The sequence below is a fragment of the Pongo abelii genome, chromosome 11 (genome assembly GCF_028885655.2).
Source record: "Pongo abelii isolate AG06213 chromosome 11, NHGRI_mPonAbe1-v2.0_pri, whole genome shotgun sequence".
Classification (NCBI taxonomy): domain Eukaryota; kingdom Metazoa; phylum Chordata; class Mammalia; order Primates; family Hominidae; genus Pongo; species Pongo abelii.
In genome coordinates this window covers 137,017,878-137,034,483 of record NC_071996.2, presented here as the reverse complement: position 1 = coordinate 137,034,483, position 16,606 = coordinate 137,017,878, and the positions used below count along the sequence as shown (strand labels likewise).

Sequence of the window (16,606 nt, the reverse complement as noted above, 5' to 3'; positions counted from 1 at the left end):
TCTAACAATCATCCAAACCAAGAACATATTCACAGTAAAACTCTTCTTATTCCCCCTGAAACATAACCCGCTCATATTTTTCTCTTTTTCAGTTAATGGCAACTCCATTTTTTACTTGCTTAGGCTGAAAGCCTTGAAGTCATCCTTGATTCTTCTCTTTCTTACTTCACATTCAGTTTCACAAGGACATCTTTTTGGTTCTACCATCAAAATTTATCTAGGATCTGACCACATCTCATTCTGTTCATTGCTACCACCCTGTCAAACCTGTCATCTTTTTCATCTGAAATGAATTTCATCCATCAGCTTCCTAACTGACCTCCTTCCTTATAGCCTTGCACTTCCCAGGGTCTATTCTTACAAAAAGGTGGAGTGATCCTTTAAAATGTAAGAGAGATTAGTCACTCCTATACTCACAACCCTCCTGTGGTTTCCCATTTTACCCAGAGTAAGAGGTGAAGTCTTGAATGTCTGCACAAGGGCCTATGTGATCTGGTTCTCTGGTATCATTTTTGTTGTATTTTCAAACCTCCAACCATTTCCCCCTCTTACTCACTGTGCTTCAGCCACACTGGCCTTCTTGCTGTTTCTGAAATAAGGCTTTTATGCTGTTTCCCCTTCCTAAAACACAGTTAAGTTGATTGCTCCATTGTTTGATTGTTTTTCTTAAATACAATGTTTAAGACTAAGTTTTCTTAGAATATAAGCTTGCTTTCATTCATCCACCATATTTTAGTATACTGTGTTTTTATTGTTTTATTTTCTAAACAATCTATATTATATTTTAAAGCCTTATTTTATTTTTTGTCATACAAGTAATCATGGATTTCTTCTCACTTTTTAAACTTCTAGGGGATTAACAATCCCCCTTGGTTACCACTCTATTCTAGTCCTTTCTCTAGAAGTCACTGTTGCAATCAGATAACATCATCTTATCCATAGCAGTAGAGTGTGTGTCCCTCCAGACCTTTGCTGTGCCTATACCAGCATGTGTCTATATACATACATATAGAAATGAAGAGTGTGCTTTGCTTCTGTGATTTCTTTTAAATTATAAATAGGATCACTTTGCATGTATTATACTAGAACTTTGTTTCACTCAAAATATTTTAAAGATCTTTTAAGACCAATATATATGAATCTGTTTTTTTCTTTGAACTGCTTTAAGACATTTCCTACTTTTTAAAAAATCTCCCATTAATGTGTATTTTGGTGGGGGTTTTTTTTGCCATTTGTCTTTTATTACAAACAGTACAGCAGTGACTGTCCTTATTTTTGCTTTCTTTTGCTCTAGTGTAATAGAAATAAAATTGTATTTGCTCGCTTGTCCAAGAATTAATTAGCAATGTTTTTCCCTCAAGAAATTGTTTTAATTACTATTTTTGTTTTATTTAAACTTTTGTTAATATTGTCTCATTTTTGCATTATGCCATGATGTCACAGCTTGCACAATTCTTGTGAGTTTTTATATGATCACTTGTGTTTCATGGATGTTAAATAAAGGCTAATTGCCTTTTATAGGATTCCGAGTTTAATGTCTATGAAATTAGCTTGATTAATCATATCTGGCCAAAGACACACAGTTAATCCTTATAGGGAAGAAAGTCATGGTTCAAACCTGGGAGTTGGTGGATGAAACTTTGAACTAAGTCCTGCTTGCAAACACCAGAAACTGCTTTTTCCTCTTCCTGAGTTGGCCCCATCTAGCCTTTAGAAAGGAAAGCTGACTCATGTATTATCTTCTTAACTATGTCTATCTTTACCTATTCAAGAATCATTAAATATAGTCAGACTTAAATAGGCCTAGGGTCCAAAAAGGGTGTTTGTCCTAGAACTGTAACTCAGAAACAGAAAACTAACATTGGACATTGTTTTTCTTTACAGTGTTTAAAGTTAATGCTGAAGAAATCTGGCCTACAAGGTAAGTTACTTACCATGATGACATATTACTTAAAAGCCTAATAAAAAATTTTTAGACTTTTTTTTTCTCCAGGGTTGTAGGAAAAAAAATTTATAGGGTGTGGAGAAATAAAAAGTAGTTTACACTTCCGTATGTACATAATTAATTCTCCTGGTTCTTTTTGGCATGCTGAAAGAAAACTAATGGTATAGCTCTGAGTAGAGAACTTAGATAGGATCCAGCAAAGGTACAAAGTAGGAATGTTTTACAGTGTTGGTGGGAATGTAAATTAGGTCAACCATTGTGGAAGACAGTGTGGCAACTCCTCAAAGACCCAGAACCAGAAATGCCATTGATCCAGCAATCCCATTACTGGGTATATACCCAAAGGAATATAAATTATTCTGTTATAAAGATACATGCACATGTATGTTCATTGCAGCACTATTCACAATAGCAAAGACATGGAATCAACCCAAATGCCCTTCAATAATAGACTGGATAAAGAAAATGTGGTACATATACACCATGGAATACTATGCAGCCATAGAAAGGAATGAGATCATGTCCTTTGCAGGGTCATGGATGGAGCTGGAAGTCATTATCCTCAGCAAACTAATTCAGGAACAGGAAACTAGACACCACATGTTCTTTCTTATAAGTGGGAGCCAAGCAATGAGAACACATGGACACAGGGAGGGGAATGACACACATTGGGGCCTGTTGGTGTGGGGAGGGGGGGGTGGGAGTGGGGGAGGGAGAGCATCAGGAAAAATTGCTAATACATTCTGGGCTTAATACCTAGGTGATGAGTTGATAGGTGCAGCAAACCACCATGGCACACGTTTACCTGTGTAACAGACCTGCACATCCTGCACATGTACCCCAGAACTTAAAATAAAAAAGTAAAAAGAAATAATGCTAAGATGTACACCACCTGGAGCCACGCAGTCTTCCACTGATTCCTTTCAATTTCATTGATTCCAAATTTCAGTGCATTCTGTTTCATGTCAGTATTTTTGTGGTATAGATGAGGGAATGTAAAATGAATGAAAAAAAATAAATCTAAGATAACTGAAGCAACTTTCCAGGTGAGATCATGTCAGTGAGCTTGATGAGCCATTCTGATTTCAGTAGCACACTTTGCTGTTCTCAGACTTCATTAACGTGGAGGCCCATAGCTTTATTATCTGGAAAGGAAGTTAAGGTGCTCTGGGTGCAAGACATTCTTCTAGAAGTTACACGCAACGTTTCACTTAACCTCGAATTTTTTTTTAATCCCGATTTTGATTCCTTTATAGGAGATGCCTGGCATTTACGAAAAATGGATTGGTGCTATGAAGCTGGGGAGCCTTTATGTGAAGAAGTAAGATGATTTCTATACATTGTACTTTCATATGATTACATTTATGTCATATTTTCGTACAAGGTACCCATTCCACTCATGAGAAAGCTTTAATTACTTTCTGTAGGATACAAATATCTATGAATGGGTCTATTTTACTTTTTTGTTACTATAGTTTTTTGATAAAGGGGAAGTCACAGTGCAGTGGGAACATTTCTGACATCTGTGGTAAACCCCCTTGCCATGAGAGTATGCCTCTAGGAGGAGCAGTTCATGAGAAGGCAGAGAACTTCACAGAACAAATGACATTTGAGCTCATGAAGGAATTTTATAATACACTCTGAAGTTTTGGCCCCTGAATGTTTTGATCTCAGAGTTTCTCTGTAAGGTAATGGCAGAATTTCTTACCAACCATTCCTAAGTTAGGCTTTGGTCCACACTCTCAATCCAGCCAAACTCTTAGGGTAGCCTTAGGAATAATTTTATCACAGGATAGTTGGAATCTGGTTAGTCATCTTGTTGGTCCAAATAGCATGATATTTCCCAGTTCAAACGCGTAGCCTTAGAAGTAGACCCAAAATAAAGCTCTGTGGGGAGTCTGAGGGAGCTGTGATCAGCCGCCCTTTCCCCAGTCTTCACCTGCCTGCTTCCTGTTCTGTAAGAAGGGGCACTGAATGCCAGCAGAAGGTTGATTTAGGCAGGTATGCTGGGGCCTTGCCCTGGAATGCTGTTTGCTGTTTAGCAGTCAGTAAGTCAATAGCGAGAGGCCCCTCTTGGGGCCTGGCCAGGAGTTTGACTGCCTGGAGTAAGAAGTGGACCTCAAAGCATCTTTAGGACATAAAATTTGGATATCAGAAGAATATATTTACCCAAATAGCTTCAGCATTTTCTTCTCTATTAATTCCCAAATTGGCATCAAAGAATTCAGCTAGAAGCCAACTCATTACCCTTGGAACTGGCTTCTCGTTCCAGCCTTGCCAGGTATCTTTCCCATCCTAATCTTGAAGAGTAAAATATGGTTTATCCTCCTTATCTTTCATTCTTCATGTTTTCTCTCAGCCTCCAAACTGTCAGCTTTTCCACCCCTTCCCTGACCATTCCCACGCTTGGCTCCAGGTCCAAGCCTTCGTATGCCTCTCACCTAAATTATTATGGCTTTCCTGGGCCCAGGCGTTCCCTGCTTCGATGTCATGCGTATTGCAGTCAAATTGATCTGGAAAATCTCCTCAGAAATCTTGTGTGGCTCCTTTATTTCTGTTCCATGTCCTGTGGTTAGTGCCTGCCCATCCAGTCCGGTGTGACCTCCTGGTACTTTCCACTCGAATCAGTGTAGCCTCAGCGCTTTACCAAAACAAGCCATATTTACTATCAACCTTAACTTGGCCCTTGTCCTTTTTTTTGTGAGAAATTCCTTCTCTTATTTTCTCTAGCTTTCCAAATCCAACCCATCTTTTTAGGATTAATTAAAATTTCATCTTCTGTAAATCAGTCTCTCATTTCTCATCTCATCTAACTCCCTTGCCTCAGATCTTTTGTCAAACTTACAGCTTATGCCCCCACAATTTAACAAATAATGCTGTACTGATTTTATAGTCTTAGCTTATTTCCTGTGTCTTCCATATCTGCTTTATTATTCATTTAATTTTTGAAAAGATAATAGAGGCGTGGGGTTTTAAAAAGATCCAAGGATCTGCTCCTTTCAGAATCATAAGTGACAAACAAGCATTTCTGTCTTCCCAGGATGCAACACTGAAAGAACTTCTGATATGTTCTGGAGATACTTTGCTTTTAATTGAAGGACAACTTCCTCCTCCGGTAAGATTTTACTTCTGAATAGACATCTCATAAGTAATAATTATTATTACCTGATTACAGAGATGATATAGCCTCATTTAGGGAAAACGGGGAAATTCAGACAGTCATAAAGAGAAGGGAGAACTTTCCCCAAATGCTATCAATCAGATATGTTTCCTAACTTGTAAATATTCTCACACAAAAGTAAAATCAATTATATATAACATTTTCATTTCCTACTTTTTATATTTGACATTTTAACCTTCTCATAAAATCCAAAAATAATCATTATATCCAAGGTAATGTTTTACCAATTTAATTCATCTATAGCCTCATTGTTGGAAACTTACCTTGTTTTTAACATTTTGTTTTTATAAATAGTACTGAAATAAGTCCTTCTGAAAATAGTTCTAAATGTGGAATTCCTAAGTCCAAAGGTGTGACCTCTTTAAAGCCTTGATGTTATATGCAGTAGCATATGAGAGGGCTCATTTCACTGCCCTTTCGTAAGCATTGCATAGCACTGCTTTCTAAAACCAATATCGTTTCTTTTAAACTGAGGATGCACGTAAAGGTGAACCCAAAAGAGAAACAAATGGCCCCAAATTCCAAGACTCAGATAACTATTTGCTGATGATTAGAAAAGTCAGACAGTACAGAAGGCTATGACATGAAAAGCAGAAATCACTCCTACACCTTTTCTCTGCAGAGAGAGCCACAGTTAGCTGATTTTTCCTCCTGTATCCTTCTAAGAAAAACATTACATGTATTTGTTTGCTGAAGGCAAATATGTGCATATCCTTTTTAATGTATTCGCTACATTGTTTTACACTTGTTTTGTTTGCTTTTATTCACTTACTGTATCTTGCGGAGCTCCTCATATCAGCACATACACACCTACCTTATTCATTTTCATAACTTTGTAGAATTCTATTATATTTTGTACAATGATCTCTAAAGTTAATTTTTGAATAGGCAATACTCCTGATACAAAATTCCAAGTGTTATGAAAAGCTGGGCCAGGAAAAGCAAGTGTCCCTACTATCTCTGACTCCAGCCACCCAGCGTCCTCTCCCCGACAGGCAGCTGCTTTTCTCTGCATCCTTTCAAAGGCCTTTGCTTTTTAATATACACACACACTTGCACACACTGAAGTGTGCTAGCTTTTCCCACCTCATTTTTTGTTACTGAAGAATTTTAATAGGTTTATTAAGAGATAAAAGGTAGGCTAGGCACGGTGCCTCATGCCTGTAATTCCAGTACTTTAGGAGGCCAAGGCAGGCAAATCGCTTGAGCTCAGGAGTTCAAGACCAGCCTGGGCAACATGGTGAAACCCTGTCTCTTTTCAATAAAAATTTAAAAAGAAAAAAAAAACAAAAAGAGAGATAAAAGGTGTTATTGTTACAACACTTAATTTCAAACAATAGACAATGAGAATATGAAGACTAACCATGTAAAATATTTTAAATACATGGTTCACTATGTATATACATAGCATATATATCCACACATATACAGATTTATGCCTTTTTATTTGCACAAAAGATTATTTGCTAGGCAACCTGTTCTGTACCTAGATTTTTTTCATTAATATTTTATCTCCTAGTATATGCTGTAAAGCTATCTCATTCAATTTAGTAGCTTCATAATATTCCATTGTTTGGAGGACTATAATTTATTTAACCAGTCTCTTTTTGAAGAATATTTAGGTCATTTCCAGTCTTTTGTTGATACAAGTAACAATGTAAAAAATATATCTATTATATCTATATATATGCCATTTTGCTTGTATATGAGTATATCTACAGGATAAATTCTTAGAACTGAAATTGCGCAGTCTTTTTTTTTTTTTTAAGACAGGGTCTGGCTCCGTCACCCAGGCTGAAGTACAGTGGCATGATCATAACTCACTGCAAGCTCGATCTCCTGGGCTGGGACTACAGGCACACTGTGCCTGGCTAATTTTTAAACATTTTTTTATTTTTGTCTCGCTTTGTTGCCCACACTGGTCTTAAACTCCTGGGCTTAATTGAGCCTCCCACCTCAGCTTCCCCAAAGTACTGGGGTTACAGCTGTGAGCCACCAAGCCCAGCCAAAAATCTTTTAAAGAGGGTCCTTGAAGTTGGTTCATGGTTTTTGGTCCCATAAACAATTTGTAAGAATATTCTTGCATATGTGGCTTTCTATGCATGCACTAGTATATCAGAATGTAAATTCCTAAACGTGGAATGGCTGGGTCAAAGGACTTGCACATTTTAAAATATGACAGGTACAGGCAAATTATTCTACAGAAACTTCTCAGCAGTTTATATTCCTGCTACCAACTTACAAGTGTTCAAGTTTACCCATATTTTCACCAACATAATTTTCTGGTTTTTGAGTCTGCTAGGTGAAAAAAAAATGGAATTTTGTTGTTCTGATTTACATTTATTTAATCGAATGAAGGTCGAATATTTGTTAATCTTCACTAATCTGATAAACAGAAAAATATTCTAATGCACATTTCTTGAACTATCTATTTAAAATGTTTTAGGTGGTTAATTTTTATTCTCATCTTCTATTGTTGGAAATTAAGTGCTGCAACAATAGCACCTTTTATCTCTTAATAAACCTGTTAAAATTCTTCACTAACAAAAAATGAGGTGGGAAGAACTAGCTAAATAAGTAAAACTGAGATTACAGGGTATGTATAAGACAGTGGGTTTATTTCCTTTAGTTAGAATCAGAAACCCAACTTAGATCAATGGGCTCTTGCATCTGTGTGATAAACGGTGCTGCTGGGACTGGTATCCTGGGCCAGCAGCGCTTGGACAGCGCCTGGAAACGCTGGTATAGTGTGTTCAAGCAAATGCATTGTTCTTGTTTATGCTTCTCATTTATATTATCTACTAAGATACTTCTAAGCAAGGGACATTTAGTCCAGTCACCCCAAAGTCTGATTTTTATGATTTTAAATTTTTTATTGTAAAAACAAGTCTAATTTATGACAGTTAATAAATCTAAGAGGAAAAATGATAAGTTCAAGAGCATCTTAGGTCATCAAGATGTTTCTATGGAAGTAAAAGTGGAGTTTCACTTAATCTTTGTAATCACAGCAGTTAAACATGCTCCATTCTTCAGGGTTTCCTGAAGGTGCCCATCTGGTGGTACCAGCTTCAGGGTCCCTCAGGACACTGGGAGAGTCATCAGGACCAGACCAACTATACTTCCTCTCGGGGCAGAGTTTGGAGAGCCGCTTCCAGCCAAGGTGAGAACAGAATGGGATTTCAGCAGCCAGTGCATCATAAAGATAAGTAAACTGCCTGTGCTCTGAGAGTCAATTGAAATATTTATTTTTAAAATGTAAGATCTTGAAAATCAAGACCTATTAATTTCATAAGTCATTCCAGACATCACATAATAATAACACGGTGCCATTTCTGTACGTGCTCTGTAACCTCTGTAAAGCACTATATATCTTGTTGTTTATTATTATATCAATATATTACACTTTCCAAAGACGTTTATGTATCATCTCTCAAGATCCTCAGGGCAACAGGGGCCCCATTTATCACCATGTACCAGAATATTGAGACTTCAACCAATTCTAATGTCATTTTAGCCCACAGGGGCAGAGACCAGGAGTCCACATCCTACATGTCTTCCAATCTTTCTGCCTCAAAACCCTCAGGAACTGCTTCTAGGGCATTTGATATCATCTCACTGACTTCTGAGAAGGAACACAGACAAGTACAAGCATGTTGTCTTACTCAGCACTCAGCCGCACACATCACGATGGGCAGAAGTCACTATCAGTGAGTTCAGTTGCCCTTGTACAAAGAGGCATTCCACTTCATTATAAAGAAATGGAGCGAGTATATTTTTAATAGGCCCAACTCTTTAGCTGTGTTTTTCTTTTTATCATGCTTTACTTATTTAGTTTTTCTAGTGCCTTGAAGTATATTATTTATATTTCTTTTTAATCTTTTCAGCCTCAGTAATAAAATTAATATAAATGAGTCAAGTTCTTATCTCCTTATTCTTTGAAGTTAGGATTATATAGAGAGAGTAATGTTGAATGAGCTATAAAATTGGCATAAAGTTACTTTTTAGTTGGGTTACACTAGTTCATGTTAACTAATGCTAAAAATGCTTTGGTGATAGAAATCTAGTTACATATAGAATTGGATATAGATTGTAAAAGCATGTTTAATCAGTATGTTTCTACATGAAAAGTAAATAAAAGGTTCTTTTTTTTGGTAATACATCTGTACACAACACATGGGAAATACACTCGTGTCACTTAACAACATGAATATGTTTTGAGAAATGCATCGTCAGACGATTTCGTCACTGTGTGAACATGGTAGAGTGATTTACACAAACCTAGATGGTAGAGCCTCCTGCACACCTAGGCTATGTGATGTAGCCTCTTGCTCGTAGGCTACAGACCTGTACAGCAGCTTACCGTATTGAATACTGAAGGCTAATCATAACACAGTGGCAAGTGTTTGTATATCTAAACAGAAAAAGGTACAGTGAAAATACGGTATTATAATCTTATAGGATCACATCACATGTGTGGTCTTTGACCAAATCATTATGTAGCATGTGATTATATATTTCATTCTTTAGAATTTCCTGAAATTGTCTTTCCGCTAGTGTTAGCCTGTAATTTCCTTAAGACACAAGAGGAACTTTTCATGCACTTAGTTGACTTCTAATCTTTCTGTAATTTCTTGCTATGCGTTAGTGGCATGCTCAGCAGTAAAGACAGTTAAAGCAAAAATAAGTGAAGACAGTCTAAATTTAGTTGCCAGCTTTTATATTGTTTTTGATGAGAAAGCATTGTGTTTTTCCCTTTTTTTAAACAAACTTGGAAAGGCCTTCTTATTGTCAAGATTTCCTTATAAATAAACATTTATTGGGCATTTACTATGTGGCACCCATTGTACCAGGAACTGGGGAGACCAGATAGATGGCCTGCCTCCTCTTGAAAACTCTGTTGTTTTGAGGAGGCAGATTAAACACCTGCACACAGACAGACACACACACACACAGACACATACGAGGAACAGGTTGGGATGAGTGTTAGGAGGAGGAAACAGGAAGCTAACATACAGAATGCAGGCAGCGTATCCTACCCAAAAAGTCCTCTTTGAGGAAGGAGAGAATGTGGAAAAGTACATTCGAGGTAGGGGCATAAGTGTCACATACCTCTTGGGAGTCTGCTGACAACGTGTCCCTGCCTGCTCACCTGCCAGACAGGGCCTCCTCATAAGACTTGGATGCAGAGGCTCTTGAGTGGAATTTTAATAACCTATTTACAATATCAAAACATGGCAATGTATTTCAGAAACACAAAATAAGTTTCAAGTTCCTTGTAAACATCCCGCTCTGTCCTTTGGAAGGTGCTTCTGGGAACGAGCCTGCGCAAGTTTCTCTCCTCTACTTGGGAGACATAGAGATCTCAGAAGATGCCACGCTGGCGGAGCTGAAGTCTCAGGTCAGACTTCTTCCTGCACCATAACTTAGTGGTAATGTGGCTTCTTCCAGTGAGATATTAATATATTCTTCTATCTCCTTTTCCCTCAATTACAGTCTGTTCTGATATGGCATTTGTCATATGCCATGTTCAGTGGTAAGTACCCGCAGGCAACACATGCCCGTGGTGCAGACGGCTCCTCGTGGCCTCACTGGTCCCTCCTCTGACAGGCATGCTGTGCTTTTGTTTCAATCTATCCTCAGTGACTTGCGGCTTTTGTTCATTTTTATTTTTTTAGGGAAACATGGTTTCTTGGAACATTTGTAAAGCATTCACTTTATCCCTTTATTTACATTGTTTGTGTACCATTGTGACCCATATGTTAAATGTTGTTATGAAAAGCTGTGTTACCAGTTTTCCAGGAGGTTAGAACACCTCCTGGTGTTAGGATGCTTTTATGTTAGGATGCTAAACTAGATATTCTAGGTATTGTGTTGTTTCTTACGTATTAACATTCACAGAGAAGGAGGGTTTTATCCAAATGGAAAGGCTGGATTAAGTACAATGCAGTGTTGAAGAGGCATCCGCCTACTGTTGGACTGAAATGAGCATTCCTTTCTTCTCTTAGAGGAGAAAATGTGGGGCCTATATATGACTAGTGGTTGTTGATGTTTGGCTTTTGTGCGCCCTCAGTATATGAAATACCCTTCCTCAAGAAAAAGCATACGTTGGCTGGGTGTGGTGGCTTATGCCTGTAATCCCAGCACTTTAGGAGTCTGAGGCAGGCGGATCACTTGAGGTCAGGAGTTTGGGACCAATCTGGCCAACATGGTAAAACCCCGTCTCTGCTAAAAGTACAAAAAAAAAAAAAAATTAGCCTGGCACGGTGGCAGGCACCTGTAATCCCAGCTACTCGGAGGCTGAGGCAGGAGAATCACTTGAACCCAGGACGGGGAGGTTGCAATGAGCTGAGATCGTGCCACTGCACTTCAGGCTGGGTGACAGAGTGAGACTCCGTCTCGGGAAAAAAAAAAAAAAAAAAGGAGAAAAGAAAAAGCAGACAGCCTTATTCTCATGAGAACAAATGGGAAGATACTTTTTTTTTTCTCATATTAAGTTGAAAGATATAAAATTGCTGTTTTTAGGTCAAAAAATTGATGAATATTGGTAATTTTAGAGGCTCCAACCTAAGTATATCAGTCGGGGCTTAAAGTGATCCCTTCAGAATTAGAACAAGCAGTTTGGGCCTACTGATTGCAGCCAAAGATTTTGAAATACTTCAAAATCAAAAGCTGATTCATCAGCAGAGCAAACACTGGTGGAGAATTGCATGGGCACGGAAGAAGGCGGATGCGTCCCTCACTGTACTGTTAGAGCAGGCTCTGCCCTGGTGAATTCTACTCACACGGAAGTTAATTCCAGAGTTTCATTTTTTAAACATGATGATTAAAAAGAAGCTTTTGACTCAGATTTAGAGACAGGGAACTCACTTCTTTCTCAAGCTGATTTCAGTGAAGAGGAATATGAAGACCACTCAGGTTTAGTGTCATTTAAGAGAGAGAAAGATTCCTGTGACTTTTAAAATGATGTTATCATTACTTGAGATACTCTTTCCTTGAGATGCCACTGTGTAGTGCTTCATTTTTTTTCTAAAACAGTGTGTTTTGAAGAGTGCTTTTTAAAACCATTGGAGAAATGTCTGTTTCTTTTTCTAGGCCATGACCTTGCTCCCTTTCCTGGAGTTCGGTGTCCCGTCCCCAGCCCACCTCAGAGCCTGGACGGTGGAGAGGAAGCTCCCAGGCAGGCTTTTACGAACTGACCGGCAGCCACTCAGGTAGGTTCCTTGCTGGACGCAACACTGTCCCTCCCTGCTGCTGCCGCAATGGCTGGTGCGAGGGATGGAGGGAGAATCTGTCTTCTGAGCTGAGTGAAAACAAAGCCAATTCCTGGTCATGCCACGCTTGTGACTTGGGTGACACTTTTCATCATAAACTCCAGCAGGCCTTCAGTTTTCCATGTTAAGTATAAATGTAGTGTTGTATATTTTTTCTGTGCTCCAGTGACTGTGACATTATATAACTTAAAAGCATTTGGAATGAGATGGAAAGTAGGAGCGGCTGTTTCTCACCTAGAAATGTTGGATTCAGCTGATCCTCCTCCTGAAACTTTGAACTTAAAAGAGCAGGTTTGGGTCATTTCCTTTGCAAAAAGCAGCCTTGAGGCTTTTGTTTCTTTCTTTCTCTTTGTTTCTTTCTTTTCTTTCTTTCCTTTCTTTCCTTTTCTTTCTTTTTTTAATAGACAGGGTCTGGCTCTGTCGCCCAGGCTGGAGTGCAGTGGCGTGATCATGGCTCAACTACAGCCTCAACCTCCTGGGCTCAAGTGATCCTCCCACCTCAGCCTCCTGTGTAGCTGGGACCTCAGGCATGTGCCACGACACCAGGCTAATTTTTTGTTTTGATGAGGTCTCCCTATGTTGCCCAGTCTGGTCGCGAACTCCTGGCCTCAAGCAGTCCTTCTACCTTGGCCTCCGGAAGTGCTGGGGTGACTGGCGTGAGCCACTGTGCCTGGCCAAGGCTGCTTTTAATCCGTTCTGATTACCACCCCAAAGTGACTGGCATGAGAATCTTAACCCCGGCTGAACAGAGGGAAATTTCTTTGGCAGTTTGGCCATCTTCCCAGAGCCAGACCTACATGTTTAGTAAGAAATGATTCAAGTCTCTAAATAATCACCACAGCAAGGAGTCTCATTTTTTCCCCTTTTCCAAAAGTTTGGGTGTTCTTATAAGTACTCAGAAAACGATCCTTTGCTTAAGAAAAAAGCTTAAAATTGGGGGAAAAAAAATTCAAGAAAATTAAATGTTATGTCACTCAATATTATCTTGTTTCACTTATTATCAGGGAATATAAACTAGGACGGAGAATCGAGATCTGCTTAGAGCCCCTTCAGAAAGGAGAAAACTTGGGGTAAGAAATTCTCCTCTGCATGTGAAGTGACACGCGTGTCTTAACATCGTCTGCCTTTCTCAGCTTTAACAACTTGAGAGTGTAGCATTTTTTCACTGCTTCTAAGTAGCCTAGCAACTTGAAACAGAGTGTGTTCTAGAAATATGTTTGTATGTCTGGCGTCTAAAACTTGAGACTTATTCTCCCATAAAAACAGTAAGGGAGAATTAATTTTTCAGTAATCACCAGGTGCATATTGACCCCATGATGGCCCTGAAGTGTCAGCAAGAGGCCCACCCGCAGCTTTGTCAGTGTGTTCGGACCGTCTGCCATCCAGCGGATTCATCATCACTCCCGTCACTCTGCCCCCTTATTCTACTTTCTTCATCCTAGTATCACCTGACATATCTGTACTTACTGATTTATTTGTTAGTATCTGTCTCCCACTACTAGAATATAAGTACTTGGTTTATTCACTGCTATATCCTTAATACTTAGAATAGTAATTGTGCCCATGTCATAGTCAATAATTATTTATTAAATAAAGATACACCCAAAATTGTCTACAATGAAACCATCTTATTCTTTTTTCGCTGTAGGAAAATATTTTACAAGTCCTTTTGTAAATACCATGAACTGTTAAGATTTGCTCTACCTGTTATGATGTGAATATCCTTCTTGTGGTCTGCTTGTTATATGAGAACGTTGTCTTTCAACCATGTCTAACATGTATTTAGTTTTAGTGTTTTTATAAAAACGTATTCTTAATACAAGTTGTACAACCAGAAATAGTTTCCTGGAGGGGAATTCCAGGATCAAATGGTGTGGACATTTTAAACCTCTTAAAATAGTTAAATATTTTTTCAGGCAAGTTGTTCCAGAGTATGAGTATTTATTTTACCTCACCCACAAACCAGCATTGACTATTTCATCATCTAGGTGTTTCCTAAATTGATAAATGAAAGATGATTATCTTGTTCTCATTTGCTCCAGTGCTTTGATGACTAACAAGTTCAGGCATTTTTGCAAACTGTATTTTGTGAGTGCATGAATGAGTTATTTCGTGTATTTTGACTGCTTCTGTAATGAAGTCTAAAAGAAAAGCTCTCTTGGAATTTGTGTGAGCTGTCTATGATTTTGACCCTTCATCACAATGGTTGTAAGCAGTGGCAGGTTTTGATAGACACACTGCCTTTTGCTCTTTTGAAGAGCAGCTGTGTGCCTCCTCAGGCCCCTTCCATGTGCTCTTCTGTCCTTGACCAACTTCCAGGGCACTCCTGCTCTCAAGGAGGCCCCTAGTCCCTCCTGTTTCTCTCTAGCAGCCTCTGTCCCCTCCTTGGCAACTTCAGCATCTGTGCCAATGCCCTTTCCGTCCTCTGGCCGCACTGTGCTGGGCTCCAGGCCTCGGCCTCACTCCCTGGCCAGCAGCCCCCTCCCCCATGGGGACATGGGGCTGTGCAGCCTCTGCTCTTGCACTCTGCACTCCCCTGATTCCATGGGCCCACATCTTCCCATGAGCTATCTTTCTTCCAGTCATTTCATTTCTCTCATTGCGTCACCTCTTTTGATGGTAAAAACACTTCATAGAAGTACATCTAAAAATCACTCATTGTCTCAGCATCCTAAGAACCAGTCTTCATTTCCCCTTGCTGCCTTCCAGTTCTTATCTATAGCTTTTCCTCCATGGCCTGTGCTGACCTCTGCACGTCCCTGTTCCTCCTGCCTTGCTGAGTGTTGTTCTTTCTGCTCCTCCTGCTAAGGTTTCCTATCTCCCACAGCTGCAGCCTCGTCTCTCACCTGCACTGTGTCTCTCTTCCCAATTCCAACCCTCAGATTCTTCTCCCTGGCTACCTCATGGCAGCTCACATTTACAGCCCCCAGAGTCAAGGGCATAACTGCCTACCTCGAGCCCACTCTCCTCCTGCCAGCTGCCGGGCTATCAGGCCAGGCCCCTCTCACCCTGTCCCTCTCCGCCGCATCATACCTGCTCAGGCCGCCACCTCTTTCCTTTTCTCTCGCGCTGAGGAAGGTTCCCTACCGTGTCTGGGGGGCTCTGCTGTGTACCGAGAATGGGATCTTCACTTCGCTCTTCATTCCAAGATTGAAGGAAATTGAAGTGCGGAGTAAGAGTTTGCCACTAGCATCCAGCATTTAGGGAAAAATCTCTCCTTATAAAAACCAGAAAAGCTAGAGGAGAAGCTTTGCCCACTATGCCTCAAGTTACCACGTGGTTTTGTTTGTTTGTTTGGATCTGGCACTTGACAGTTTTCTGATGCAGCCCCCAGGACGTGCTGCTGAGGACACAGGTGCGCATCCCTGGTGAGAGGACCTACACCCCTGCCCTGGACCTGGTGTGGAACACGGCCCAAGGCGGGACTGCTGGCTCCCTGAGGCAGAGAGTTGCTGATTTCTATTGTCTTCCCGTGGAGAAGATTGAAATTGCCAAATACTTTCCCGAAAAGTTCGAGTGGCTTCCGATATCTAGCTGGGTAAAGTTGTGGGGCTGTCTCAGAGAAATTGGGGCTTACTGGCATAGCAATGAGGTTATGCAATTTTTCACAGTGATAGAGAATTTAGTGAGAACTTGAGGTTGAGTTTTGCTTATTTAAGATGTTTGATTTTCCCATAGAACCAACAAATAACCAAGAGGAAAAAGAAAAAAAAACAAGATTATTTGCAAGGGGCACCATATTACTTGAAAGACGGAGATACTATTGGTGTTAAGGTAAGTTGTTTAACAGCAAATTTACCACTTTGAGAAGACACGAGGGTCACGTGATTTTATAGAGACGTTTTATTGAATCTTCAAGACACAGATTATCCCATTTTATACAAATTGTTTCAGAGAATGGATAAAAAAGAGGGAAAACTGGACAACTGACTTTATAAGGCCACTGAAACCTCAGTATCCAAACTGCCAAGGACAGTAAAATAAAATACAGACCAGTTTCACTTCTGACCATACATGGAAAATTCTAAGTAAAATACTAGCAAGTTCAGCCCTGCAAGTATGTTTTTAAAAACACTACTGTGTGACATGACGTCAGAGTAGGTTATCCAAGGAATGTGAGGAGAGCAGCGTGAAGAATAGATTATGTAAGAAGTAATCCTGCCAGACTCGAGAGATGCAGAAAAAGCATAAAATAAAACTTATTATTAA

At 39.6% G+C, this 16,606-nt stretch overlaps 1 protein-coding gene across 10 annotated transcripts in view; it reads left to right on the top strand.

The window, feature by feature from the left end:
* The window catches only part of USP40 (ubiquitin specific peptidase 40), a 90,870-nt gene that overhangs the window by 64,799 nt on the left and 9,465 nt on the right, over positions 1–16,606 (top strand). For 5 of the 10 annotated variants that reach the window (XM_024243580.3, XM_063713133.1, XM_024243581.2 and 2 more), the window contains 9 exons: positions 1,885–1,921; positions 3,202–3,266; positions 4,986–5,060; positions 8,160–8,286; positions 10,430–10,524; positions 12,219–12,337; positions 13,402–13,467; positions 15,725–15,935; positions 16,076–16,171. In XM_024243580.3, coding sequence (XP_024099348.2) covers positions 1,885–1,921; positions 3,202–3,266; positions 4,986–5,060; positions 8,160–8,286; positions 10,430–10,524; positions 12,219–12,337; positions 13,402–13,467; positions 15,725–15,935; positions 16,076–16,171 — 891 coding nt within the window. Of the gene's footprint in view, positions 1–1,884; positions 1,922–3,201; positions 3,267–4,985; positions 5,061–8,159; positions 8,287–8,640; positions 8,902–10,429; positions 10,525–12,218; positions 12,338–13,401; positions 13,468–13,685; positions 14,021–15,724; positions 15,936–16,075; positions 16,172–16,606 lie in introns of those variants that run through there. The other 5 variants (XM_063713136.1, XM_063713135.1, XM_063713134.1 and 2 more) reach the window with 3 other exon arrangements.